The sequence below is a fragment of the Anser anser genome (genome assembly GCF_964211835.1).
Source record: "Anser anser genome assembly, contig: HAP1_SCAFFOLD_296, whole genome shotgun sequence".
Lineage (NCBI taxonomy): Eukaryota > Metazoa > Chordata > Aves > Anseriformes > Anatidae > Anser > Anser anser.
In genome coordinates, this window is record NW_028153901.1 from 34 (window position 1) to 26,000 (window position 25,967).

A 25,967-nucleotide genomic window follows, 5' to 3' on the forward strand; every position below is an offset into this window, starting at 1 on the left:
CCACACAACAGGACTCTGCCGCCTTCTCTCTCCAAACAACCCTGACCCTAACCCTAATTACACCCCTAAATTAAGCCTCCCAGCAGAAGCCTTTGGTAGACCTGATCTCCCTTGGGGAGCCTTACACAACCCCCCCCACACAACGGGACCCTGCGCCTTCTCTCTCCAAACACCCCGACCCTAACCCTAATTACGCCCCTAATGAAGCCTCCCAGCAGCAGCCTTTGGGTAGACCTGCTGTCCCTTTCTCCTCCCCCCCGAACCACATCTCCCAGCACCCCCCGGCGGGCCGTTTCCCTCCCAGCTCCCCCCGTTTCCACCCCGTTTCGTCGCCCTGACGCCATCTCCCCGCGCCATGAAGCCTCCCCCCCGGCCCCGCCTGGTCCCGGCCCGCTTCGCCGAGGCCCCGGCGGGGAGGCCCCGGGCCGCGGCCTGGTCGCTGCGGGAGAAGCGATCGCTGCTGGCGGCGCTGCGGGCCCAGGCCGCCCTCGGCCTCCCGGAGCTCCAGGCCCGGCCGCTGCGGGAGAGCCTCCCCCGGCGGAGCGAGGCCGAGGTGGGCCCGGGGGGGGCTTAAAATCCCGGGGGGGGCTTAATGGCCCGGGGGGGGGGTCCTTAATATCCCGGGGGGGGCTTAATGGCCCGGGGGGGGTCCTTAATATCCCGGGGGGGGGGAAGGGGGCTTAATGCCCGGGGGGGGGTCCTTAATATGCTTGGGGGGGTCTCAGGGAGGGTCCTTAATGGCTTGGGGGGGGGCCTTAGTAATCTGGGGGGGGGGGGGGACTCCTGGAGAGGGTCCTTAATGGCTTGGGGGGGGGGTCCCTTAATATGCCCGTGGGGGGGGGGGTGGTCCTTAATAACACGGGGGGGTCCTTGGGGGGGGGTTGGAAGGGGTCCTGGGTCCCCAATTCCTCGGGGAGGGGGCTTGGGGGGGTCCCCGGGGGGGTCCCGGGTCCCTGCGTACCCCAAGGTACATGGGGGGGGCAATGGGGGGGTACAATGGGATGGGGGGGTCTGGGGGTGCACCGGGGGGAAATGGGGGTACATGGGGATGGGGGGGTGCACGGGGGGGGCTGGGGGTACACGGGGGGGGGCAACGGGGGGTTTTGGGGTGGCAATGGGGGGGGGGCATATCAGTGGGTCCTACGGGGTCGGGGTGGGTGGCAGCTCCCGGGGGCTGGAACTACGGGATATTTTTGGGGGGGGGCTATGGGGTATTTGAGGGGGGGTCCCTAATTCCTGTGCCCCCCCCCGGCAAAGATCCTCGGCCTGGTGTCGCGGCTGCGGGGCCGGGCGGCGCGCGAGGCCGTGGGCACCCAGCACCGCGCCTGCCTGGAGGAGCAGCGGCGCCGCCGCGCCCGGCGCCCGGCCCCCATCGAGGTGAGGACCCCCCGCCCCAGGGGGGGGGACACGATTTTTTGGGTGGGGGGGGGACACGGGGGGGTCATATTTGTGGGTTTTCGCCTCCCCCCCCCTCCAGGTGTGGCTGGAGCTGGCACAGACGCTGGCGGAGGGCGTGGAGGAGGCGGCGGCGGCGTTTTCGCAGGTGGGGGGGGGGTAAAAAATGGGGGGGGGGTAAAAGTGGGGGGGGTGGGGGTAAATGGGGGGGTGGGGGTAGATTGGGGGAGGTCGGGGGTAAATTGGGGGGGTTCAGGGGTAAGTTGGGGGGGTTCAGGGGTAAATTGGGGGTTTCAAATGAGGGGGGTGAGGGTAAAATGGGGGGGGTTAAATGGGGGCTGGGGGTAAATTGGGGGGGGGGACCAGGGGTAAAATGGGGGGGTGGGGTAAAGTGGGGGGGTTGGGGGTAAAGGGGGAGTAAATTGGGGGGGTTGGGGGAAAATTTGGGGGGTTGGGGTTAAAGGGGGGTTAAAATGGGGGGGGCTGGGGGTAAATTGGGGGGGGGGGGACCGGGGGTAAAATGGGGGGGTGGGGGTAAAGTGGGGGGGGTTAAATTGGGGGATAAAATGGGGTTAAAAGGGAGGGTCCTTAATGGCTTGGGGAGGGGGAGTCTTAGTAATCTGGGGGGGGGGGGGGCCTTAACATCGCCAGATGGTCTCCGAGGAAGGTAACTCCTCTGGGGTCTCCTTAAACAGGGGCTGAGCTGCTGGGGGCACGGCTGGATTTGGGGTCCCACAGGTGTGACTGTCTGGGAGACCCTCAGCCTCATTCCCCCTCCCCATAACAACCCAGTGGTGAAATTGGGTGCTGGGGATTTTTCGTTATCTCACTTTGTTGAGGTCCTGCCTCGTGTCAACACACTGGTGGTGAGTGGAAACCCCTTGAGACCCAACCCCTTCCCGGCCCTCTCCTTCCCACACCTGCTCCTCCTATTTTGGGTGTGGGTCAATGGTATTTTTGTAGGGTTTGCAGCTGGGGGCAGGTAGGGAGGTGGAGACCAAACGTGTTTTCCCAGTGGCTGCTGTGGAGGAGCATCAGCGACGGGTTTTACCCTTCACCCTTAGCCTTTTCAACCCCCCTTCCCCATTTCCTATTTTCATAAATTACCAAGTTGCAGCAAAAAAAAATAAAATTGCTTGAAAGCACATTAAGGACATTTCTGCCGGCATGGCAAAGCTGCCCAGGGTGTGGAAAGGGTTTTTGCAGTCTCCTTTCTTTCATCACTTCCCGCAGCGGGACGCAACCTTGTGCTGAATCCCAAGGAGATAAAATGAGTCCTAGCCCAGAGACATTTCTGCTTTACGAGGTCCCCTCTGTGCTTTATTGTATTCCTTGAAATGAAAGCCAGTTTCTTTTCTTTGCGTGGAGTTAGTCCCTTCTGCCTCTGCTCCTTGCACCTCACCTCCGTCCCCCCTGCCTGTCTCCCTCTCTATCCCCCAGCCGCAGTCCCTGCCCCGACCCTCTGGGTGCTGCAGGGACAGAAGGAATATTTCTTTGGAGACGCTGTCACGCTGGTGTGCACCACTCCCCCCAGCATCACTGGGAAGCTGACGTACCAAATTTTTGGCGAGGCTGGCTGGGCAGTTTCAGGATTTAGCTCGACGAATAACTACACGTTTGAGTTCGTCCTCTCCCGAATGCAACACAGGGGGCCACATTTCTGCAGCTATTCCCTCAAGCGAGGTCGGAAGCAGCTCATATCCCCAGCCAGCGAAAAACTGGTGATCAAGATTGGAGGTGAGCTGTGTGATTTCTTTATCTTTCTCTCTGCTTTCTCCCTCCTCTCTGAGAACTATTCAGATGCCCAAACGTGGGTGTCAGCTATCGCCCCGCAATGTGACAACTCACCTGGAAATCAGGATTGGTGGGCTTTGTGGTTTAACCCAGCCCATCGCCAAAATCAGTAGGATTTCTGGGTGGAGGATTTATCTTTCTGGGACCAGCATGGTCTGGAAGGTGGCTGCCACTGGCGCTCTTCTCATGTCGTGGCAGGAAGCCTACAATCCCAAGCTTTGCTGCATGCAGTGGGAAGGCAAACAACTGGAGATCCGTTTGTGCTGTCCTTATTGCTACGTCTCCATTTATTCCTCCCCTTTTCTCAGACCACCTTCCCCAGCCCCTGCTGATGGTGGAGTCCCCGCTGGGAGAGGTGATGGCAGGAGATCTCCTGAGCATCATCTGTAAGGCCCCTGGAGACGCCACTGTACGGAGGTTTCACTTCTACAGGGATGGCCAAGAGGTCCTCCCTACGACAGAAGGCTCTGAGGACAATGCAGCAGATCACGGGGGCAATTTAAGGACTTCCATGGTCCTCCAGCTCCCACGTGCTGGTCCCCAACAGAGTGGAAACTTTACCTGCAAGTATGAGGAAGAAAAGCCTGAGAGGTGGATCCCGTCCTTCACAAGCCAAGCCGTGTCTATCAGTATAAATGCCCAAAAGAAAGGTGAGCTGGCCATCCATCCACCCACCTAACAATCTGTCAGTCCATCCACCACCAACCCATCCATCCATCCACCCATCCATCCATCCAGTAACCAGCCCATTAAACCATCCCTCTCTCCATCTGTCCATCCGTCTGTCCCTCCCTCTCTCCATTTTTTCCTGAAACGATTCCATTCCAGTCCCTGTACATTCCTCTCCAAACTAGCTGATTTTTGCACCGGGCAGCTGCTCTATCTATCCGATCACCATCCTTCTGTCCATGACTCAGCCCACCCAGTCTTGCACCCACCTCTCCCTCCCTCTCAGCCCTTCCATCACCCCAACCACCCCAAACAAGTATCGAGCATCCCTCTGTCCACCTTTATGGCTCAGCAGCCTCTCCTTGGCCTCCCGAGCCATTGTTCCCAAATTTCTCAGTGCCTCCTGCAGAGCCAAGCAAGCGGGGAAAGTCTTTGGGTGTTCAGCACTCAGGACCTGAGCAGAATGCCTGGAGACGGAGGGGTGGGGAAAGGGAAAGAGAGATGGTGGCGGAACGATGCTCACAGCCTTCCCTCCGTCAGCACGCATGAACTGTGTCTACATCTCCTAACCTGTCCCACCCTCTTGCAGGGAAGAGCTGCTTCCTTCTTCTACGGCTCCTGGTTGTGGGCGGCTGCTTCCTCACCATCAACAGCCTCATCCTCCTCTTCTTCTGGGCCCGGGGGAGAACCAAAGGTACACCCTGAGCTGAGGGGGGAATCGCCCCACCTTTGGGCTCCCCACCACCCACCTCGCTCCTTCCCGCAGACGCCTCGTTCCTGTCTGGAGCCAGCCCTGCCGGGATCTCCCAGCTGCACGCCAGATCCCCACACACCCTTCAGGAGGAGAATAAGTATGAGGAACACTAATGAGAGGAAGATGCTGTGGGCGATTCCACCCCCTAAAGACCGCTCCCTGCTGAAGACGCATCCCAAAAGACTGGTGTGCAGCCAAACAGGTGCTCACCTGTGGGAAAACAAAGCAAGAAACGGTTCCTGGGAGGATGAAAGAAGTAGAAAGGGGTCGTTTCACGTGGTAGAGGGGAGGGAGGAGACATGGACGTTGTCGGGAAGGGTGATTGTGAAAGAGAAAATGAAGAAAGACCAGAAATAAAAATGGAAATTGTGAGGAAAAAGAAAGGAGTGAGAAAGGGTGAGAAATGAAATGGAGAGACAAACAGTGTGAGTGAAAAATGAAAGCATGGACAGAGGCTGAGACAGAGTGAGAGAGGGATGGGGAAGAAAAGGGATGCCAGGAGCATCGAGGAGGGCACGACGGTGGGAAGAGCAGGTTGGAGAGGTGAAGGAGAAGAAAAAAGGTGGAAGGAGAGCCCCCAAATCAGAACAAGCCCTTGTGCGGGTCATTAACTGGATGGCCACCGCTGTCACCTCGCCTGGTTGTCCCGGTGTGTTAGGGATGTTAGGGCATCCAGGGAGGGGTGGGAGAGCCGCTGCAGGTGGGGTGGGTGGCTGGGGGCTCTGGTGTTTGGGCTTTTGGAGGGGAATGTCCCATAGCCCATATACGTGGGAGCTGTGGGGCTGCAATAGGAGGATGCTGGAAATGCAGAGACTGGGAACGTGTGAAAATGTGGAGGTGGCATTTGAGCCCCTGGGGGTGGCGTACAGGGAACTGGGGGGATATTGGGGTGGGACGTTAAGGAGTGAGTGGTGGATATTTGGGGCATGTGCGGGGCTATGGGATATGGCATGCCACCAGCACTGGATATGAGGGGAATGCAGGGATGTGGGGAAGCTGCGTGATCAATATGGGAACCTGAGCTGATGGGGGCGCGCTGGGAAATCTGGCTATGGATGGCACTAAGGACAGGGGGCTTTGGGGATACGGCAGGCTGCTGGGGAGGGATATGGGGGCAGGAAGGAGATGGCGACCCTGCCGATGGGATACAGAGCGACTTTGGGGCAGTATGAGGCTGTGAGATATGAGGATAGCGGAACCGCTCTCTCCTGTCCTCCGCGGCCTTATCTCCACCTCGCAGCCTTCCTTCCCCTCCAGCCTCTTTCTGCCATGCCCTCAGCCCCCGGCAGCCAGCAGTGGATGAGAAAGAATCGATAGAGGGGAGGGAGCGTGCTGCCGGGCCATGAGGTCCCAACGCTGCTCCGTGACACCGGGAGGGCTGCGAGGTCACAATACCTCTCGGTGATGCAGTGCTGGGCCGTGACATCCCGACACCCCATTGTGACGCTGGGCCAGCCCACAGGCACTGCTCCGCACCGGTCCTGACAGCAGCAGTAGCTGCAGCTGCAGCGGCGGTGGTGGAAGCATGGTGCGAGTGTGGGGAGCCACGGCCCCTGCCTGCGTCCTCTTCCTCCTCCTGGTGGCCCTGTGTGCCCGGGGTGCCCAGGCTGCGCCATGGCGACCACCGGGAGCAGGTGGGTGGGCAGGGCCGGGGCCAACACCAAACCCTGGGCGGCATGGTGCTGCGCGGCACGCGTATGGATGGAGGGGACGGGGACGGGATGGCAGCAGGGCCGGGCGGGCACCGCGGGCAGGGGGCAGGCAGGAGGCAGAAGCCCCGCAGGGTGGCACGGTGGGGCCGTGGCTGCTGCGGGGTTGTTTCCTGCCGGGGGGGCCGGGAGCGGCGCTGGGGCCGAGAAGCCCGGGTCTGAGCCCCTGTGGGGCTGAGGCCGCTGGCCCCTCTTGGGAAATTTCCACCTGCATCTTTGTCCCGTGACATTGCCTCAGCCCCCTCAGTCACTGCAGGGTGCTGGGGAAGAGGGAGAGCACAGCATGCCATGGCAACGTCTCTCATCTCTGCTTGATTTTAGATGATGACGATGTTGGCTCTCGATATCCAGCTTCTCAGCTGGATCACGGTTTGGAGCCTCAGGAGGATCCCCGAGGTACGTTGCGAGTGTGCTTCCTTGAAGGAAGATGGCTAATGGGCTGTAATAGTTTATTCAGGGTCTTCCAAGCGCGTTTGTGCCGTGAGGGGGCTTGCACAAATGAGCCCTGAATATTTCTTCACTTGGAGAGATGCCACCCCTGCCCCTCTCCACAGAGAGGGAAGAACCCAGGCTTTTCTTCCTGTTTGGGCCATGTCATTACCTGAGCCCCAGCCAGTGCCTCCCGGTCACTGAGGAAGAGGCAGGCCCCAAGAGGCAATGGAAGCTCCCCTTACCTGTGTCTGATCCCACTTGTGCCCACAGGCAGTACTGGTCAAGTGCCTCCATGGAATCCTGCTCCTGAGCCTGCCAGTATGGGTCCCCCAGGTGGTAAGTTGTCCGTGTTCATTTCCTTGCTGTTTGTTAAGGGTTTGTTGAGCTAGCTCAGCAAGGGTTCAGCTGCTCACTGGCCAGGGGGCTTCTCCATGACAAACATGGATGATCATTTTTCCCGGGGTCTGCACGCTCCCCCTGCAGTGGGGTCTTCCTTTGTGTCCAGCAGAGATCTTCCCGTAAGAAACACCTGAGGGGCCACATCTTTGGCGGCGTGGTCCCTGCGGGGTGTTGCGCACAGCCTGGAGAGAGGATTTGGGAAGAGGCCAAGAGGGAGCCTCCAGCTCAGCAGGCCCCTTTGCGGCTTTGGAAATCCTGGCTCGTGTCTGGGTCCCACATCCTTGCCTGAGCCCCCTCCAGTCGCTGCAGGTCACTAAGGAAGAGGTAGATCACACCATGCACGGGGAATGTTTCTCTTCTGTGCTTGATTGCAGCAGTTCTCGTAGGCTCTGGCTACTCGACACCTCAGCCTGATGTGGACCACGAGCCTCAGGTTAATCTGCCAGGTAAGTCAGCGGAAGGCAGGAGCATCTAGATGCTGCAGAGCCAGCAGGCACCTTGCGCTTGAGTTGAGACCTGGGGTGGGCACGGGGAGGGCCCTTCTCCGGGCAGCTCCACGCACGCTTAGTTTGTACCAGCACGGTGCCACTGCAGGCACCCAGCAACTGTTTGCAAGATGCTCTGGAGTGGCAGGGAGAGACGAGTGCCGTGGAGCAGTCCCCTCTTTGAACCGCATTCTCTGTCACTCTGGTCAGAAGGAGTATGTTGGCGTAGTTCACAGGAGGGACTCCACTTGTGTTTACAGATGGGACCGAAGGCGAAGGTGATCCAGGCTCCCAGATGGGTTCCAGGACTGAAGCTCTGGGAGATGGCCTGGGTAAGTTGTGGCTTTTGACTTCCTTTGAGAGCTGCCAGCTCAAAGCCCAAACGTCAGCCAGGCATCTCTGCAGGTGGGAGGGTATAGACCGGCACGTGTGTGTGCCCTGTCAAGGCACGAGCCCTGGTATGCTCTCCTACCGAGCTATTGATGTAGATGGCGCTGGGACAGAAACTTCTCACGGGGCTTTGGTTGCAGAAGTGTCCCCAGGGAGGGCTTTGCCAGATCCTCGGCTGCTTCCTGCGCTGGAGCCCAGCTGGTATCCCAGGGGTGGGAAGTCATTTCACTGACTTCACAAACGAAGCCCTGGTCCTCCAAATTGCACTGGTGCCAAAGTTAACTTCCTACTTTCTGTTCAGGTCCTCTAAGAGCGAAGGACAATGCTGAAATAAGAAAATCTTCCCCAACATCCCCTGACATCGTAGAGGATCTCATAAAGGAGTTAGACGAGGCAGCACATGGTGGGTATATTTCACTCTGTCCGCCATAAGACTTGGGAAGCTGAGGTTCTAAATCCATGTGTGGACACACCGTAACCTGCACAGCAGGAAGGGATGGATCAGAGCGGAGACACTCAATTTCACACCTGGCAGGCACTGGTGAGCGCCAGAGAAGGCCGAGAGCCTCTGCTGCCGCTTGTGGGTCACGCCGTGTCCCAGGGGCAGCTGCTAGCCCAGCACTACCATAAGTGGTCCGAGCTGTTCCGTGCAAACATTGGTATCCAGCCAGCAGCAAAGGGCTTCTGCTGAACTTGTGTTCAGCTCCTGCACAGCGCTGCTTGCAGCTGGGCGAGTTCAAGGCAGGAGGCACAGCCCAAGCAGTCCTTGCTGTCTCATTTGCCGGGAGACACATGTCACTGCAGGGGAAAAGCACCCTTGGCGCTTAGTTTCAGCTCAGTTTCAGCTGATTTAGCTGTCCAATTCTAGTTGGGTTTCAAATGACTTGGCTGTGCTTCTCCTCTTGTTTGGGGACTGTGGGCTCTTCCCTGATGCCCACAACTGTGCCCACAACATGGTTCAAGAGCTTGCGGCTCAGCCTGATGTGTGTGACTCTTGCCCTTCCCATGGGATGGAGTCAGCATGATGGGATGGACATGCTTCTCAGAAGGGCTGTTCCTGCCTCTGAACTGGATGCAGCTTTTTTCTGTCCTCTTTGAAGGCACGAATTGAGCAACATCTTGCAGTGTGCCAAAAATGCACTATGTGCGATGTGAACAAGAAGATCTCCTGCAATCTCCTGGTCTCGCAGCAGGCCAGATTTTGCTGTCTGTGCTGGTAGACTGCCAGGAGTCGAACACTTAGATTTTTCTTTGTGAATGACATGTTGTTTGGAGTAGTGAGTACCTCCCCCAGAAGCCCAGGCCGTAGCTTCTAAACTTTAGGGATGTCTTTTGAGAAGCACTACCTTTCAAAGATACCGTCCTCGAAAGGAGGAGCGGTTCCTTAGGGTCACACTGTCCTGCTTTCTTTCTAAAGGGCTGGTTAGAGAGACTGTGCCGAAGAAGGTGCTTTGGCGAGGAAGCGGTCGCACGCTGCCGCTCCCTGGCAAAAGAACAGAGCCAGTGAAGTCAACTGCCCCACCAGGTAAAGGCTGTTTCTTGGTCATCCGCTGTCACCAACCAGAACCAGCATGCGTGTGCAGGTTCTTGCCCTGGTACCCGCTCTTGCAGCTCATGTCAGCAGCCAAACCCAAGAGTGTCAGTAGGCAGCAAGTGTTGCAGAGGAAGGCAGGAGTGGCTCCCTGAGGATGGCTGTCTTCCCCGGGCTGTGACAGCACGTGAGAGCAGTGCAGCGGAGAGACGCTCACAAAGCTCTGTGGCTGTGGCTAGAGAGGGGTCACCTCCCAGCGCACCCAGTTCCCAGGGATTTTGGAACCTTGCTCTTGGGGGAACGAGGCCGTCAGAAGCCCATTGAGCAGACGATGGGAAACGGGACCCCTCCTGTGAGCTGAGGCCCAGAGTGATGCCCTGACCCAGTGCAAACAGGGCACTGCCATAGAGCTACTGATGTAGGTGTCGATGTGACAGAAACTTCTCACGGGGCTTTGGTTGCAGAAGTGTCCCCAGGGAGGGCTTTGCCAGACCCTCGGCTGCTTCCTGCGCTGGAGCCCAGCTGGTATCCCAGGGGTGGGAAGTCATTTCACTGACTTCACAAACTAAGCCCTGCTTCTCCAAATTGCACTGGTGCCAAAGTTAACTTCCTACTTTCTGTTCAGGTCCTCTAAGAGCAAAGGACAATGCTGAAATAAGAAAATCTTCCCCAACATCCCCTGACATCATAGAGGATCTCATAAAGGAGTTAGAGGAGGCAGCACCTGGTGGGTATATTTCACTCTGTCCGCCATAAGACTTGGGAAGCTGAGGTTCTAAATCCATGTGTGGACACACCGTAACCTGCACAGCAGGAAGGGATGGATCAGAGCGGAGACACTCAATTTCACACCTGGCAGGCACTGGTGAGCGCCAGAGAAGGCCGAGAGCCTCTGCTGCCGCTTGTGGGTCACGCCGTGTCCCAGGGGCAGCTGCTAGCCCAGCACTACCATAAGTGGTCCGAGCTGTTCCGTGCAAACATTGGTATCCAGCCAGCAGCAAAGGGCTTCTGCTGAACTTGTGTTCAGCTCCTGCACAGCGCTGCTTGCAGCTGGGCGAGTTCAAGGCAGGAGGCACAGCCCAAGCAGTCCTTGCTGTCTCATTTGCCGGGAGACACATGTCACTGCAGGGGAAAAGCACCCTTGGCGCTTACCTCAGTTTCAGCTGATTTAGCTGTCCAATTCTAGTTGGGTTTCAAATGACTTGGCTGTGCTTCTCCTCTTGTTTGGGGACTGTGGGCTCTTCCCTGATGCCCACAACTGTGCCCACAACATGGTTCAAGAGCTTGCGGCTCAGCCTGATGTGTGTGACTCTTGCCCTTCCCATGGGATGGAGTCAGCATGATGGGATGGACATGCTTCTCAGAAGGGCTGTTCCTGCCTCTGAACTGGATGCAGCTTTTTTCTGTCCTCTTTGAAGGCACGAATTGAGCAACATCTTGCAGTGTGCCAAAAATGCACTATGTGCGATGTGAACAAGAAGATCTCCTGCAATCTCCTGGTCTCGCAGCAGGCCAGATTTTGCTGTCTGTGCTGGTAGACTGCCAGGAGTCGAACACTTAGATTTTTCTTTGTGAATGACATGTTGTTTGGAGTAGTGAGTACCTCCCCCAGAAGCCCAGGCCGTAGCTTCTAAACTTTAGGGATGTCTTTTGAGAAGCACTACCTTTCAAAGATACCGTCCTCGAAAGGAGGAGCGGTTCCTTAGGGTCACACTGTCCTGCTTTCTTTCTAAAGGGCTGGTTAGAGAGACTGTGCCGAAGAAGGTGCTTTGGCGAGGAAGCGGTCGCACGCTGCCGCTCCCTGGCAAAAGAACAGAGCCAGTGAAGTCAACTGCCCCACCAGGTAAAGGCTGTTTCTTGGTCATCCGCTGTCACCAACCAGAACCAGCATGCGTGTGCAGGTTCTTGCCCTGGTACCCGCTCTTGCAGCTCATGTCAGCAGCCAAACCCAAGAGTGTCAGTAGGCAGCAAGTGTTGCAGAGGAAGGCAGGAGTGGCTCCCTGAGGATGGCTGTCTTCCCCGGGCTGTGACAGCATGTGAGAGCAGTGCAGCGGAGAGACGCTCACAAAGCTCTGTGGCTGTGGCTAGAGAGGGGTCACCTCCCAGCGCACCCAGTTCCCAGGGATTTTGGAACCTTGCTTTTGGGGGAACGAGGCCGTCAGAAGCCCATTGAGCAGACGATGGGAAACGGGACCCCTCCTGTGAGCTGAGGCCCAGAGTGATGCCCTGACCCAGTGCAAACAGGGCACTGCCATAGAGCTACTGATGTAGGTGTCGATGTGACAGAAACTTCTCACGGGGCTTTGGTTGCAGAAGTGTCCCCAGGGAGGGCTTTGCCAGACCCTCGGCTGCTTCCTGCGCTGGAGCCCAGCTGGTATCCCAGGGGTGGGAAGTCATTTCACTGACTTCACAAACTAAGCCCTGCTTCTCCAAATTGCACTGGTGCCAAAGTTAACTTCCTACTTTCTGTTCAGGTCCTCTAAGAGCAAAGGACAATGCTGAAATAAGAAAATCTTCCCCAACATCCCCTGACATCATAGAGGATCTCATAAAGGAGTTAGAGGAGGCAGCACCTGGTGGGTATATTTCACTCTGTCCGCCATAAGACTTGGGAAGCTGAGGTTCTAAATCCATGTGTGGACACACCGTAACCTGCACAGCAGGAAGGGATGGATCAGAGCGGAGACACTCAATTTCACACCTGGCAGGCACTGGTGAGCGCCAGAGAAGGCCGAGAGCCTCTGCTGCCGCTTGTGGGTCACGCCGTGTCCCAGGGGCAGCTGCTAGCCCAGCACTACCATAAGTGGTCCGAGCTGTTCCGTGCAAACATTGGTATCCAGCCAGCAGCAACTGGTGTGTGCTTGCAGCTGTGCCCAGAATATGGTTCAAGGAGGAGCAGTTCCTTGTAGTCACACTGTCCTGCTTTCTTTCTAAAGGGCTGGTTAGACAGACTGTGCTGACGGAGGTGCTTTGGCGAGGAAGCGGTCGCACGCTGCCGCTCCCTGGCAAAAGGACAGAGCCAGTGAAGTCAACTGCCCCACCAGATAAAGGCTGTTTCTTGGTCATCCGCTGTCACCAACCAGAACCAGCATGCGTGTGCAGGTTCTTGCCCTGGTACCCGCTCTTGCAGCTCATGTCAGCAGCCAAACCCAAGAGTGTCAGTAGGCAGCAAGTGTTGCAGAGGAAGGCAGGAGTGGCTCCCTGAGGATGGCTGTCTTCCCCGGGCTGTGACAGCATGTGAGAGCAGTGCAGCGGAGAGACGCTCACAAAGCTCTGTGGCTGTGGTTAGAGAGGGGTCACCTCCCAGCGCACCCAGTTCCCAGGGATTTTGGAACCTTGCTTTTGGGGGAACGAGGCCGTCAGAAGCCCATTGAGCAGACGATGGGAAACGGGACCCCTCCTGTGAGCTGAGGCCCAGAGTGATGCCCTGACCCAGTGCAAACAGGGCACTGCCTCACTGGCACTCCTGGGCTCCCGAATTTTGTTCAGTTTTGTCCCTAAGGCTCCGAGTGTGCCTCGAGCAGCGAAGGTGGGCAAGCGCCTAAGAACTTTTAGAACTCCAAAGAGCTGGGGAAGCAAACCTGAGACACTGGGCCCTCAGCATTATGGCAGGGGAAACAAAGGATGGAGGGAAAACAAAGCTGAGAGGCAAAAGGGAGGCTCCAGAGTGCCTTGAGTTGCAGTGCCTTTGGCAGATTCCCCAGCTTCTGCTGAACCTCAGGAAGCATTGCGGCCTGAGGATTTTCACTTGCTCAAAGATGCTAACCAAATGAAACAGAACACTTCCTGGCAATGTCAGACCTCCGGTGAGATTACCAGTAGTGCGCAGGACACAGCAATGTCCACAATTGTTCTTGCAGGCGTGGATGGGGAGAACAATGCAAACACTGCGAAGCGCCAATATTTCCTAAGTTCCTGGATAGCAGGCACTGTGGCATTCTCGGCTCCCCTCCTGTTTTTGATAGTTGTGTGCTGCGTGCGTGCTTATCCGGCGTTGGAGGCATAAAAATCAGTGAGTTGTTGTTCCCCCGCTCCCTCTCCTCCTCTCCCCCTCCCAAATTCGTTACCGTATCTTTGTCAACGTTATTATGTGGCTGCTGCCAGCCAGGAAGCAGTTGTCGTTAGCGTATTGTGAAGTGAGCAGTTAGTTTTTGACCAGACTCTTCTGAAATTTCTGCTGTCCAGTGCTTTAGGTGGCCTCTAATTCCTGGGCATTCTGTTCTGGAGCCCATTTTTCTGTTGCTGGTCTTAGCGAAGCTTGGCCCTTCCGCAGCAAGAGCAGAGCCAGGGACAGCCGTAGGCAAAGCGAGGTCAGGAAGAGAAATGCAGGAGCTGAGAGAGGGTGCCATCAGAGAGAGAAGCGCAGCAGTGCCAGTTCCCCCCCAGCACAAGGCACCCTGTTCTGGGATGCCCTGAATTGCAGGTGTCCGCCTCAGCCAAGGTGTGCCAGCTACTGGGAGCATGGGGATGAGCCCTGCCAGCTGCGGGCATTGCCTTGGAGAGGGGCAGTCGGTGTGTCACAGCCGCACCTGAGCGCTGCCAGCGTGCGTGTCCTCAGCACACACAGAGCTTGTGTGTTTAATTACACATCCCAAAGAGCGGATGGGCAGCACCTCCCCGAACAGGGAGCCGAGGCCGTCACCTTGTTGGGCCAGGGCCAGGGCCGGGCAGGGAGCTGAGTACTGGTCCTTGCAAGGCGCTCTGAAAAAGGGCAGCCGGTGGCTGTTGGGACCCGGTCGTGCTGAGCCCGGCTGTGGACCCCTGTCTCTGCGGGGGCCAGGTCTTCTTGCTGGGACAGCACGTGCAGAGCAGGCAGGTCAGGATGGCTGGCGAGGCGCTGGGGAGGAGACAAGCTGGGGCAGGATGTGGAGGGGAGCAGAGTCCCAGCCGAGGGCACAGGGCACCCTGTTTTCTGCACAGAGCACTGTGTGCCCACAGCTCATGCACAGCCGGGTGCCTGCACCCTGCTGCCTCGCACCCGCCTGGCACCGCAGCCGCAGCACGGCCTCAGCAAGTTCCTGTCTCCGCAGGCGCCTCGCCGCAGCCCAGGCAGCCCAGACATTGACACCCGCAGCCGCTCCGTGAGCCCGTACAGGCAGCCTGACCACCGTGGTACGCCTGAGAGCCAGGCCCGACGCCAGCGGCCACCATCAGTGCCTGGAAGAGCGGCCCGCCTGCCACCAGCCCGGCCTCCACGGCCCCCACGCCCGGCAGCGGATCAGTGGAAGGTGCACGACCGGCCCAGTACCCACCAGTCCTCGTGGGCACAGACGCCGCCCCCACGGCCCCCCCCAACCTCCTCCAAGGGCTGGGGCAGGCCCCCCCGGGGTGCAGCCTTGGCCACACTTTCAATAAATATTGAATAATACAGCACAGCAGTCCGGGTCTTATGTACAGCGACACCCAGGAACCCACAGCAGGACTTTGTGACTGATCGAGAAGTAAGCCTGAGGGTCCTCGGTGCTGGGGGTCAGCCAGACTGTGCCCACCATGCAGGGAACGCAGGGGAAGGGAGCTGGGGAGCAGCACAGCAGGAGCAGACAGAAGGGCTGTGAGCGCGGCAGCGACCCTGCACAGCGCTCACCCGAGAACCCCCTGCTCAAACTGGCAGTGCCGCAGCCACACACAAGCGCGGGCCCTTCCTGATCCTGGGCCGAGGCCAGGCTCCCCACAGCCAGCCCTCCTCAGGTCCTGACCCTGCACGGATGGCCGATTTTGGCCAGGGCGCCCCATGCCAACGCTCCCACGGCTCAGCTCTCCTCAAGGGGTAGAAGAAAAAAATCCCAGCTCATTGCCCAAGTCTCCCTTGTGCTGGGCCCCACAGCTGGATGCTCTGCTCTGGGGAGGGGGGTTTCACGAGGGCACAGCACACGGGGAGAACGGCTTTTCACTGGTGACGATAGCAAGATTGAGTGGCTGAGCAATTACAAAGACAGCTCTTCCTTTCCGTAGCATATTCTCCCCTTTTTAAAGGACAGGCTCAGCTCAGTTTTTACCAGATTGTGGTGTTTTTTATTTATTTCTTTACATCATGCAAACAGTGTGTAATATACTTCTTTTTGCTGCACTACCATCCTGAGTGGAACAACAGCTATTAAGACTAGAGGTAGAAAGAGGCGACTGAGGGGAGGCCTCACGGCGGCCCTCAGCTTCCTGAGGAGGGGAGTGGAGGGGCAGGCGCTGATCTCTTCTCTCTGGGGGCCCGAGGGAACAGCACGGAGCTTCATTGCCTCAGCCCCCTCCAGTCGCTGCAGGTCACTAAGGAAGAGGTAGATCGCAGCATGCTCCACACACGCTTACTTTTGTACCAGCACGGTGCCACTGCAGGTGCCCAGCAGCCGTCTGCAAGGCGCTCTTGAGTGGAAGGGAGAGACGAGTGCCGTGGAGCAGTCCCCCGATTCTCCCATCAAAAAGTGCCCCCATTCCGAAGCCTTTGGGTACACCTGAACTCCCCTGGGGAGCCTTTATGCAACCCCACACAACAGGACTCTGCGCCTTCTCTCTCTCCAGACCCTAACCCTAATTAAGGCCCCCCCCATAGCCACTAAGACCCCCCCCCCCCAAGCCATTAAGGATCCTCCCTGGGACCCCCCCAACCCCCCCCCCAGGATATTAAGCCTAACCCTAATTACACCCCTAATTAAGCCTGTCAACCCAAGCCTTTGGGTAGACCTGACCTCCCTTTGGGAGCCTTTACACAGCCCCACACGCAACAGGACTCTGCGCCTTCTCTCTCTCCAAACAACCCTGACCCTAACCCTAATTACGCCCCTAATTAAGCCACCCAACGGAATCCACTGGGTATACCTGACCTCCCTTTGGGAGCCTTTACTCAACCCCACACACAACAGGACTCTGCGCCTTCTTTCTGAACAACCCCGACCCTAACCCTAATTACACTCCTAATTAAGCCTCCCAACCCAAGCCTTTGGGTAGACCTGACCTCCCTTTGGGAGCCTTTACACAGCCCCACACACAACAGGACTCTGCGCCTTCTCTCTCCAAACAACCCTGACCCTAACCCTAATTACGCCCCTAATTAAGCCTCCCAACGGAAGCCTTTGGGTAGACCTGATCTCCCTTGGGGAGCCTTTACACAACCCCCCCACACAACGGGACCCTGCGCCTTCTCTCTCTCCAAACTACCCTAAATGTAACCCTAATTACGCCCCTAATTAAGCCTCCCAGCAGAAGCCTTTGGGTAGACCTGATCTCCCTTGGGGAGCCTTTACACAACCCCACACACAACAGGACCCTGCGCCTTCTTTCTGAACAACCCCGACCCTAACCCTAATTACGCCCCTAATTAAGCCTCCCAGCAGCAGCCTTTGGGTAGACCTGACCTCCCTTTGGGAGCCTTTACACAGCCCCACACACAACAGGACTCTGCGCCTTCTCTCTCCAAACAACCCTGACCCTAACCCTAATTACACCCCTAATTAAGCCTCCCAGCAGAAGCCTTTGGGTAGACCTGATCTCCCTTGGGGAGCCTTTACACAACCCCCCCACACAACGGGACCCTGCGCCTTCTCTCTCCAAACAACCCCGACCCTAACCCTAATTACGCCCCTAATGAAGCCTCCCAGCAGCAGCCTTTGGGTAGACCTGCTGTCCCTTTCTCCTCCCCCCCCGAACCACATCTCCCAGCACCCCCCGGCGGGCCGTTCCCTCCCAGCTCCCCCCGTTTCCACCCCGTTTCGTCGCCCTGACGCCATCTCCCCGCGCCATGAAGCCTCCCCCCCGGCCCCGCCTGGTCCCGGCCCGCTTCGCCGAGGCCCCGGCGGGGAGGCCCCGGGCCGCGGCCTGGTCGCTGCGGGAGAAGCGATCGCTGCTGGCGGCGCTGCGGGCCCAGGCCGCCCTCGGCCTCCCGGAGCTCCAGGCCCGGCCGCTGCGGGAGAGCCTCCCCCGGCGGAGCGAGGCCGAGGTGGGCCCGGGGGGGGGCTTAATGGCCTGGGGGGGGCTTAATGGCCCGGGGGGGGTCCTTAATATGCTTGGGGGGGTCTCAGGGAGGGTCCTTAATGGCTTGGGGGGGGCCTTAGTAATCTGGGGGGGGGGGGGGCTTGGGGAGGGGGGGGGACTCCTGGAGAGGGTCCTTAATGGCTTGGGGGGGGTCCCTTAATATGCCCGTGGGGGGGGGGGTGGTCCTTAATAACACGGGGGGGTCCTTGGGGGGGGGTTGGAAGGGGTCCTGGGTCCCCAATTCCTCGGGGAGGGGGCTTGGGGGGGTCCCCGGGGGGGTCCTGGGTCCCTGCGTACCCCAAGGTACATGGGGGGGCCAAGGGGGGGGTACAGTGGGATGGGGGGGGGTCTGGGGGTGCACCGGGGGGAAATGGGGGGGTACATGGGGATGGGGGGGGTGCACGGGGGGGGGCTGGGGGTACACGGGGGGGGGCAACGGGGGGTTTTGGGGTGGCAATGGGGGGGGGGGCATATCAGTGGGTCCTACGGGGTCGGGGTGGGTGGCAGCTCCCGGGGGCTGGAACTACGGGATATTTTTGGGGGGGGGCTATGGGGTATTTGAGGGGGGGGTCCCTAATTCCTGTGCCCCCCCCCCCGGCAAAGATCCTCGGCCTGGTGTCGCGGCTGCGGGGCCGGGCGGCGCGCGAGGCCGTGGGCACCCAGCACCGCGCCTGCCTGGAGGAGCAGCGGCGCCGCCGCGCCCGGCGCCCGGCCCCCATCGAGGTGAGGACCCCCCGCCCCAGGGGGGGGGACACGATTTTTTGGGTGGGGGGGGGACACGGGGGGGTCATATTTGTGGGTTTTCGCCTCCCCCCCCCTCCAGGTGTGGCTGGAGCTGGCACAGACGCTGGCGGAGGGCGTGGAGGAGGCGGCGGCGGCATTTTCGCAGGTGGGGGGGGGTAAAAAATGGGGGGGGGTAAAAGTGGGGGGGGTGGGGGTAAATGGGGGGGTGGGGGTAGATTGGGGGAGGTCGGGGGTAAATTGGGGGGGTTCAGGGGTAAGTTGGGGGTTTCAGGGGTAAGTTGGGGGTTTCAAATTAGGGGGGTGAGGGTAAAATGGGGGGGTTAAATGGGGGCTGGGGGTAAATTGGGGGGGGGGACCGGGGGTAAAATGGGGGGGTGGGGTAAAGTGGGGGGGTTGGGTGTAAAATGAGGGGGGGGGTTAAATGGGGGAGCCCAAATTGGGGGGGGTGGGACAAGGGGGGTGAGGGTAAAGTGGGGGGGGGGTTGGGGATAAAGTGGGGGGGGGTAAAATGGGGGGGGTGGGGGTAAAATGGGGGGGTAAAATGGGGGGCTGGGGGTAAAATGGGGGGGGTTGGGGGTAAAGGGGGAGTAAATTGGGGGGGTTGGGGGAAAATTTGGGGGGTTGGGGGTAAAACGGGGGGGTTAAACGGGGGGGTTGGGGTTAAAGGGGGTTAAAATGGGGGGGGCTGGGGTTAAAATGGGGGGGCTGGGGGTAAAGTGGGGGGGTGGGGGTAAAGTGGGGGGGGTTAAATTGGGGGATAAAATGGGGTTAAAAGGGAGGGTCCTTAATGGCTTGGGGAGGGGGAGTCTTAGTAATCTGGGGGGGGGGGGGCCTTAACATCGCCAGATGGTCTCCGAGGAAGGTAACTCCTCTGGGGTCTCCTTAAACAGGGGCTGAGCTGCTGGGGGCACGGCTGGATTTGGGGTCCCACAGGTGTGACTGTCTGGGAGACCCTCAGCCTCATTCCCCCTCCCCATAACAACCCAGTGGTGAAATTGGGTGCTGGGGATTTTTCGTTATCTCACTTTGTTGAGGTCCTGCCTCGTGTCAACACACTGGTGGTGAGTGGAAACCCCTTGAGACCCAAGCCCTTCCCGGCCCTCTCCTTCCCACACCTGCTCCTCCTATTTTGGGTGTGGGTCAATGGTATTTTTGTAGGGTTTGCAGCTGGGGGCAGGTAGGGAGGTGGAGACCAAACGTGTTTTCCCAGTGGCTGCTGTGGAGGAGCATCAGCGACGGGTTTTACCCTTCACCCTTAGCCTTTTCAACCCCCCTTCCCCATTTCCTATTTTCATAAATTACCAAGTTGCAGCAAAAAAAAATAAAATTGCTTGAAAGCACATTAAGGACATTTCTGCCGGCATGGCAAAGCTGCCCAGGGTGTGGAAAGGGTTTTTGCAGTCTCCTTTCTTTCATCACTTCCCGCAGCGGGACGCAACCTTGTGCTGAATCCCAAGGAGATAAAATGAGTCCTAGCCCAGAGACATTTCTGCTTTACGAGGTCCCCTCTGTGCTTTATTGTATTCCTTGAAATGAAAGCCAGTTTCTTTTATTTGCGTGGAGTTAGTCCCTTCTGCCTCTGCTCCTTGCACCTCACCTCCGTCCCCCCTGCCTGTCTCCCTCTCTATCCCCCAGCCGCAGTCCCTGCCCCGACCCTCTGGGTGCTGCAGGGACAGAAGGAATATTTCTTTGGAGACGCTGTCACGCTGGTGTGCACCACTCCCCCCAGCATCACTGGGAAGCTGACGTACCAAATTTTTGGCGAGGCTGGCTGGGCAGTTTCAGGATTTAGCTCGACGAATAACTACACGTTTGAGTTCGTCCTCTCCCGAATGCAACACAGGGGGCCTCATTTCTGCAGCTATTCCCTCAAGCGAGGTCGGAAGCAGCTCATATCCCCAACCAGCGAAAAACTGGTGATCAAGATTGGAGGTGAGCTGTGTGATTTCTTTATCTTTCTCTCTGCTTTCTCCCTCCTCTCTGAGAACTATTCAGATGCCCAAACGTGGGTGTCAGCTATCGCCCCGCAATGTGACAACTCACCTGGAAATCAGGATTGGTGGGCTTTGTGGTTTAACCCAGCCCATCGCCAAAATCAGTAGGATTTCTGGGTGGAGGATTTATCTTTCTGGGACCAGCATGGTCTGGAAGGTGGCTGCCACTGGCGCTCTTCTCATGTCGTGGCAGGAAGCCTACAATCCCAAGCTTTGCTGCATGCAGTGGGAAGGCAAACAACTGGAGATCCGTTTGTGCTGTCCTTATTGCTACGTCTCCATTTATTCCTCCCCTTTTCTCAGACCACCTTCCCCAGCCCCTGCTGATGGTGGAGTCCCCGCTGGGAGAGGTGATGGCAGGAGATCTCCTGAGCATCATCTGTAAGGCCCCTGGAGACGCCACTGTACGGAGGTTTCACTTCTACAGGGATGGCCAAGAGGTCCTCCCTACGACAGAAGGCTCTGAGGACAATGCAGCAGATCACGGGGGCAATTTAAGGACTTCCATGGTCCTCCAGCTCCCACGTGCTGGTCCCCAACAGAGTGGAAACTTTACCTGCAAGTATGAGGAAGAAAAGCCTGAGAGGTGGATCCCGTCCTTCACAAGCCAAGCCGTGTCTATCAGTATAAATGCCCAAAAGAAAGGTGAGCTGGCCATCCATCCACCCACCTAACAATCTGTCAGTCCATCCACCACCAACCCATCCATCCATCCACCCATCCATCCATCCAGTAACCAGCCCATTAAACCATCCCTCTCTCCATCTGTCCATCCGTCTGTCCCTCCCTCTCTCCATTTTTTCCTGAAACGATTCCATTCCAGTCCCTGTACGTTCCTCTCCAAACTAGCTGATTTTTGCACCGGGCAGCTGCTCTATCTATCCGATCACCATCCTTCTGTCCATGACTCAGCCCACCCAGTCTTGCACCCACCTCTCCCTCCCTCTCAGCCCTTCCACCACCCCAACCACCCCAAACAAGTATCGAGCATCCCTCTGTCCACCTTTATGGCTCAGCAGCCTCTCCTTGGCCTCCCGAGCCATTGTTCCCAAATTTCTCAGTGCCTCCTGCAGAGCCAAGCAAGCGGGGAAAGTCTTTGGGTGTTCAGCACTCAGGACCTGAGCAGAATGCCTGGAGACGGAGGGGTGGGGAAAGGGAAAGAGAGATGGTGGCGGAACGATGCTCACAGCCTTCCCTCCGTCAGCACGCATGAACTGTGTCTACATCTCCTAACCTGTCCCACCCTCTTGCAGGGAAGAGCTGCTTCCTTCTTCTACGGCTCCTGGTTGTGGGCGGCTGCTTCCTCACCATCAACAGCCTCATCCTCCTCTTCTTCTGGGCCCGGGGGAGAACCAAAGGTACACCCTGAGCTGAGGGGGGAATCGCCCCACCTTTGGGCTCCCCACCACCCACCTCGCTCCTTCCCGCAGACGCCTCGTTCCTGTCTGGAGCCAGCCCTGCCGGGATCTCCCAGCTGCACGCCAGATCCCCACACACCCTTCAGGAGGAGAATAAGTATGAGGAACACTAATGAGAGGAAGATGCTGTGGGCGATTCCACCCCCTAAAGACCGCTCCCTGCTGAAGACGCATCCCAAAAGACTGGTGTGCAGCCAAACAGGTGCTCACCTGTGGGAAAACAAAGCAAGAAACGGTTCCTGGGAGGATGAAAGAAGTAGAAAGGGGTCGTTTCACGTGGTAGAGGGGAGGGAGGAGACATGGACGTTGTCGGGAAGGGTGATTGTGAAAGAGAAAATGAAGAAAGACCAGAAATAAAAATGGAAATTGTGAGGAAAAAGAAAGGAGTGAGAAAGGGTGAGAAATGAAATGGAGAGACAAACAGTGTGAGTGAAAAATGAAAGCATGGACAGAGGCTGAGACAGAGTGAGAGAGGGATGGGGAAGAAAAGGGATGCCAGGAGCATCGAGGAGGGCACGACGGTGGGAAGAGCAGGTTGGAGAGGTGAAGGAGAAGAAAAAAGGTGGAAGGAGAGCGTGTGGTTGGTGTTCTCAAACAGGTCGTTGGCCTCGAAGATGTCGTGGGGCTTCACCCCGTAGCGCGTGATGGCCCGCAGGAAGTTCCCGATGTTCTCCAGCTGCCGCAGACACCAACCCCGGTTTTTTTTTATGCCCCCCCCGGCTTTTTATGGCCCCCCCCCCGGCTTTTTATGGTCCCCCCCTCACCTTGTGCCAGTTCTGCACGGGGTCGTTCACCTTCTGCACCAAGCCGGGCTGCAGGTTGTTGATGAGCCTGGGACGGGGTCACCATGGGGGGGTCACAGGGGGGCCGTGACCCCTTGGATAGGGTCGGGGGGGGGTGTTTTTTTTTTGGGGGGGGGGGTCGTACTCGCAGAGGATGACGCCGTCCTTGAGGCCGTCCATGAAGTTGTCCCCGATGCGGCGCCCGGTGGCCCCCTCGATCCAGGCGCGCAGCTCGCGCTCCCGCTGCGGGTCGTACTTCTGCGCCAGCTGGGGGGGGCACGGGGGGGGGGGGCGTTATGGGGAGAGGGGGCACGGGGGGGGCATCAGCGGACATCAGCGGGAGGCATGGGGGGTGTTATTGGGGTCAGGAGGGGCGTCATTGGGGTCGGGGGGGGCACGGGGGGCTTTATTTGGGGGCGGTGGCGTCATTGGGGGGCGTCAGTGGGGCCGGGGGGGGCCACAGGGGGTGTCATTTGGGGAGGGGCATGAGGGACATCATTGGGGTTGGGGTGAACATCAGTGGGGGGCGTCAGTGGGGGGCGTTATTTGGGGGGTCACGGGGGCGTCAGTGGGGTCAGGGGGGCCATGGGGAGTGTCAGTGGGGTGGGGGGGGCGCACGGGGGAGACGTGATGGGCTCAGGGACATCATCGGGGGGGGGGGGGAATGTGGGGAACATGGGGACACCCCCGGGTGGGGGGGTTCCGGGGGGGACATCACTGGGGTCGAGGGGGGCACGGGGGGGGCGTTATTTGGGGTCGAGGGGGCCACGGGGGCTCAGGGACATCACTTGGAGGGGGGGACATGGGGGACACGGGGACACCCCCGGGTGTGGGGGGGGTGCAGGCAGAGGCAGTCCCCAGCCCCCTACTGCGGGGGGGGGGGGTGGAGGAGGGGGGCTGGATCCCTCCGGGTGCCCCACGGGGGGGGAGGGCGCACCGAGGGGGGGGGCCCGGCGACGGGCCCGGTGCTGCCGCCCCCCCCGGCCCTCCGAGCCCTTGCCCATATATAGCCCCGGGGCCGCCGCCGCGCTCCGACGCCTTATAAGGGCTCGCGGCGGGGCCGGGGGGGGGCCCGCCGCCCCCCCCCCCGGCCACCCAGGGCCCCCCCCCCGCCGCTTAACCCTTCCCGAACCCCCCCGCGGAGGCGGCGGGGGAGGGAAACGGCGCGGACCCCCCCCCTCCCTTCTACCCCCCCCCCGATTCCCCGTGGGGAAACTGAGGCACGGCTTGGGGGGGGGCACGGGGGGCGTCGTTGGGGCCGGGGGGGGGCCGTTATTGGGGTCGGGGGGGAACGGAGGGCATCATTGGGGTCGGGGGGGCGTTATTGGGGTCAGGGGAGGCACGGGGGGCATCGTCGGGTTCGGGGGGGCGTTATTGGAGTCGGGGGGAGCACGGGGGGGCGTTATTTGGGGTCGGGGGGCGTCATGGGGGTCGGGGGGGAGGGGCGGGGGGGGCGTCTTTGGAGTCCCCCCCCCGGCCCCTTCCCCCCCAGCCCCGTGTCCCCACCCGCGACCCGGCAGCACCAGGGACAGCGCCAGCCCCGGACCAGCCCCGGGAATCCCGGTTCCCCGCCCCCCCCCCTCGACCCCCCGACCCCCCCCCGGCCCGGTTGGGCCCGGTTGGGCCCGGTTCGGTTCCGCCCACCTTGTTCTTGACCTCGGCCGACAGCCCGTAGGCCGGCCCGCGGTTGAAGTTGGCGTTCGACATCGCCTCGGTTTGCCCGGTTCGGCCCGGTTTAGTCCGGTTCGGTCCGGTTTAGCCCGGTTCGGTCCCGGTTCGGCCCGGTTTAGCCCGGTTCGGATCGGTTTGGCCCGGTTCGGTCCCGGTTTGGGTCTGGGCTGACCCGGTTTGGCCCGGATCGGATCGGTTCGGAGCTGATTCGGTACCGGTTCGGTCCCGGTTCGGTTCGGATCGGCTCCGGTTTGGCCCGGTTCGCTCCGGTTCGGCTCCGGTTCGGCCCCGGCTCGGTTCGGCCCCGCTCGGCTCGGCTCGGTTCGTCCCGGTCCCGGTCCGGTCCCGGTCCCGGCGCCGCCGCCGCCACTTTTAAAAGTCGGTGGCGGGCGCGGGGCCCCCCCGCGCGGGGCCGGGCCAGCCAATGGGCGCCTCCCGCCGCGCTGACGTCACCGCGGGGGGGGCGATGGCGTCATTTTTTCCACATTTAGCGGGGGGATCCCGGGATGGGGGGGGTCCGGGTCTCCCCCCCCGACCCCCCCTCAGCCCCCCCCGTCTGTCCGTCCGTCTGTCCGGGTGTCCCCCCTTCCCCTGCCCGCCCCCCCCGGGCATCCCTCGCCCTGTCCCTCCGTCCGTCCGTCCGTCCCTCTGTCTGTCCGTCCCTCTGTCTGTCCGTCCCTCTGTCCGTCTGTCAGGCCCCCTCCGTCCCTCTGTCCATCCCTCTCTGTCCGTCGTCCGTCCCTCTGTCCGTCCCCCCGTCCCGTCCGGCCCTCTGTCTGTCCGTCCCTCTATCCGTCTGTCCGTCTGTCCGTCTGTCAGGCCCCCTCCGTCCCTCTGTCCATCCCTCTCTGTCCGTCCGTCCGGCCCTCTGTCCGTCCATCCGTCTGTCCGTCCGTCAGGCCCCCTCCGGCCCTCTGTCCCTCTCCCCATCCTCCTGTCCTGTCCGTCCCGCTGTCTGTCTGTCAGGCCCTCTCCGTCCCTCTGTCCGTCCCTGTGTCCATCCCTCTGTCCATCCCCCTGCCTGTCCCTCTGTCCATCCCTCTGTCCGTCCCTCTCCATCCCTGTCCATCCCTCTGTCCATCCCCCCGTCCCTCCCTGTGTCCATCCGTCTCCGTCCCTCTGTCCGTCCGTCCGTCCCTCTCCATCGCCCTGTCCCTGTGTCCATCTCTCTCTCCGTCCCTCTGTCCATCCCCGTCTGTCCCCCATCCGTCCCTGTGTCCGTCCCTCTGTCCGTCCATCTGTCCATCCCTCGCCATCCCCGTCTGTCCCCGTCTGTCCCCGTGTCCGTCCCCCTGTCTGTCCCTCTCCATCCCTGTCCGTCCCTCTGTCCGTCCTTCCCCCTCTGTCCATCCCCGTGTCCATCCCCGTGTCCCCCTGTCTGTCCCCCTCTGTCCCTCTGTCCATCCCTGTCCATCCCCGTGTCCCCCTGTCCGTCCATCCCAACCCCCCCCTCCCCACCCCCCCCCCCCGGTGCCGTCACCGGATCGGACTCCGCGTGTGGGGGGCGGGGCGGGACGGGGGCGCTTCGTCACGGGCGGGGAATGCGCCCCCCTCCGGTACCCCCCCTCCCCCCTCCGGTACCCCCCTCTCCCCCCTCCGGTACCCCTCCCGTACCCCCCCTCCCCCCCGTACCCCCCCTCCCGGTGCCATCCCCCCCCGCCCCCCCCAGGGCCATTTGCCGAGGGGGTCCCGGGCGGGGGGGTCCCATGGGTGGGGGAGGGCCGGGGGGGGGGGCCGGGGTCCTGGGAGGGGGGGGGGGGGGGGGTCCCATGGGTGGGGGAGGGGCGGCCGGGGGGGAATCCCAGGGGGTGGGGGCGGGGGGGGTCCCGGTCCCTGCCGCC

General features: G+C 60.2%; 3 protein-coding genes across 7 annotated transcripts in view; 2 read left to right on the forward strand and 1 right to left on the reverse strand.

The window, feature by feature from the left end:
• Positions 1 to 412: 412 nt before the first annotated feature.
• LOC310891185 (uncharacterized protein) overlaps positions 413 to 25,967 on the forward strand; it is a gene marked incomplete at its 5' end in the record, with an annotated part of 34,669 nt that continues 9,114 nt past the window's right edge. Inside the window, 18 exons of the mRNA XM_083853462.1 lie at positions 413 to 553; positions 2,836 to 3,132; positions 3,498 to 3,839; positions 4,448 to 4,552; positions 4,625 to 6,246; positions 6,643 to 6,717; positions 7,024 to 7,089; positions 7,527 to 7,598; positions 7,898 to 7,969; positions 8,329 to 8,430; positions 9,445 to 9,552; positions 10,023 to 10,094; positions 10,184 to 10,285; positions 11,294 to 11,401; positions 11,872 to 11,943; positions 12,033 to 12,134; positions 12,495 to 13,570; positions 14,589 to 14,928. Of these exons, the coding sequence (XP_083709588.1) occupies positions 6,138 to 6,246; positions 6,643 to 6,717; positions 7,024 to 7,089; positions 7,527 to 7,598; positions 7,898 to 7,969; positions 8,329 to 8,430; positions 9,445 to 9,552; positions 10,023 to 10,094; positions 10,184 to 10,285; positions 11,294 to 11,401; positions 11,872 to 11,943; positions 12,033 to 12,134; positions 12,495 to 12,763 (1,329 nt within the window). The 3' untranslated portion in view covers positions 12,764 to 13,570; positions 14,589 to 14,928. Of the gene's footprint in view, positions 554 to 2,835; positions 3,133 to 3,497; positions 3,840 to 4,447; positions 4,553 to 4,624; positions 6,247 to 6,642; positions 6,718 to 7,023; positions 7,090 to 7,526; positions 7,599 to 7,897; positions 7,970 to 8,328; positions 8,431 to 9,444; positions 9,553 to 10,022; positions 10,095 to 10,183; positions 10,286 to 11,293; positions 11,402 to 11,871; positions 11,944 to 12,032; positions 12,135 to 12,494; positions 13,571 to 14,588 lie in introns of the transcript that reaches the window.
• LOC310891189 (snRNA-activating protein complex subunit 2-like) lies at positions 17,236 to 22,056 on the forward strand. 4 transcript variants are annotated; one of them, XR_014577473.1, is made up of 8 exons: positions 17,252 to 17,482; positions 18,121 to 18,240; positions 18,341 to 18,406; positions 19,152 to 19,322; positions 19,897 to 20,193; positions 20,559 to 20,900; positions 21,509 to 21,613; positions 21,686 to 22,056. XR_014577473.1 is itself a non-coding variant. In XM_083853468.1 (5 exons), exons 1-5 carry the CDS (start codon positions 17,285 to 17,287, stop codon positions 19,594 to 19,596), a joined length of 732 nt encoding a protein of 243 aa, XP_083709594.1. In that variant the 5' UTR covers positions 17,244 to 17,284; the 3' UTR covers positions 19,597 to 19,661. The 4 variants fall into 4 exon arrangements, 3 of the variants coding, with proteins under 3 accessions (XP_083709595.1, XP_083709594.1, XP_083709596.1); XM_083853468.1 differs by lacking the exons at positions 19,897 to 20,193; positions 20,559 to 20,900; positions 21,509 to 21,613; positions 21,686 to 22,056 and adding an exon at positions 19,420 to 19,661 and having other exon boundaries at positions 17,244 to 17,482; XM_083853470.1 differs by lacking the exons at positions 19,897 to 20,193; positions 20,559 to 20,900; positions 21,509 to 21,613; positions 21,686 to 22,056 and adding an exon at positions 19,690 to 19,890 and having other exon boundaries at positions 17,249 to 17,482.
• Positions 20,913 to 24,505, reverse strand: LOC310891188 (calponin-1-like; the record flags this gene model as incomplete). Of its 2 annotated transcripts, none has more annotated exons than XM_083853467.1 (4): positions 24,100 to 24,505; positions 22,601 to 22,722; positions 22,438 to 22,504; positions 20,913 to 21,386 (listed from the first exon to the last, which is right to left on the reverse strand). In XM_083853467.1, the coding sequence occupies exons 1-4, from the start codon at positions 24,160 to 24,162 to the stop codon at positions 21,360 to 21,362; spliced, it is 279 nt and encodes a 92-aa protein (XP_083709593.1). In that variant the 5' UTR covers positions 24,163 to 24,505. The 2 variants fall into 2 exon arrangements, with proteins under 2 accessions (XP_083709593.1, XP_083709592.1); XM_083853466.1 differs by lacking the exon at positions 20,913 to 21,386 and adding an exon at positions 21,819 to 22,349 and having other exon boundaries at positions 24,100 to 24,474.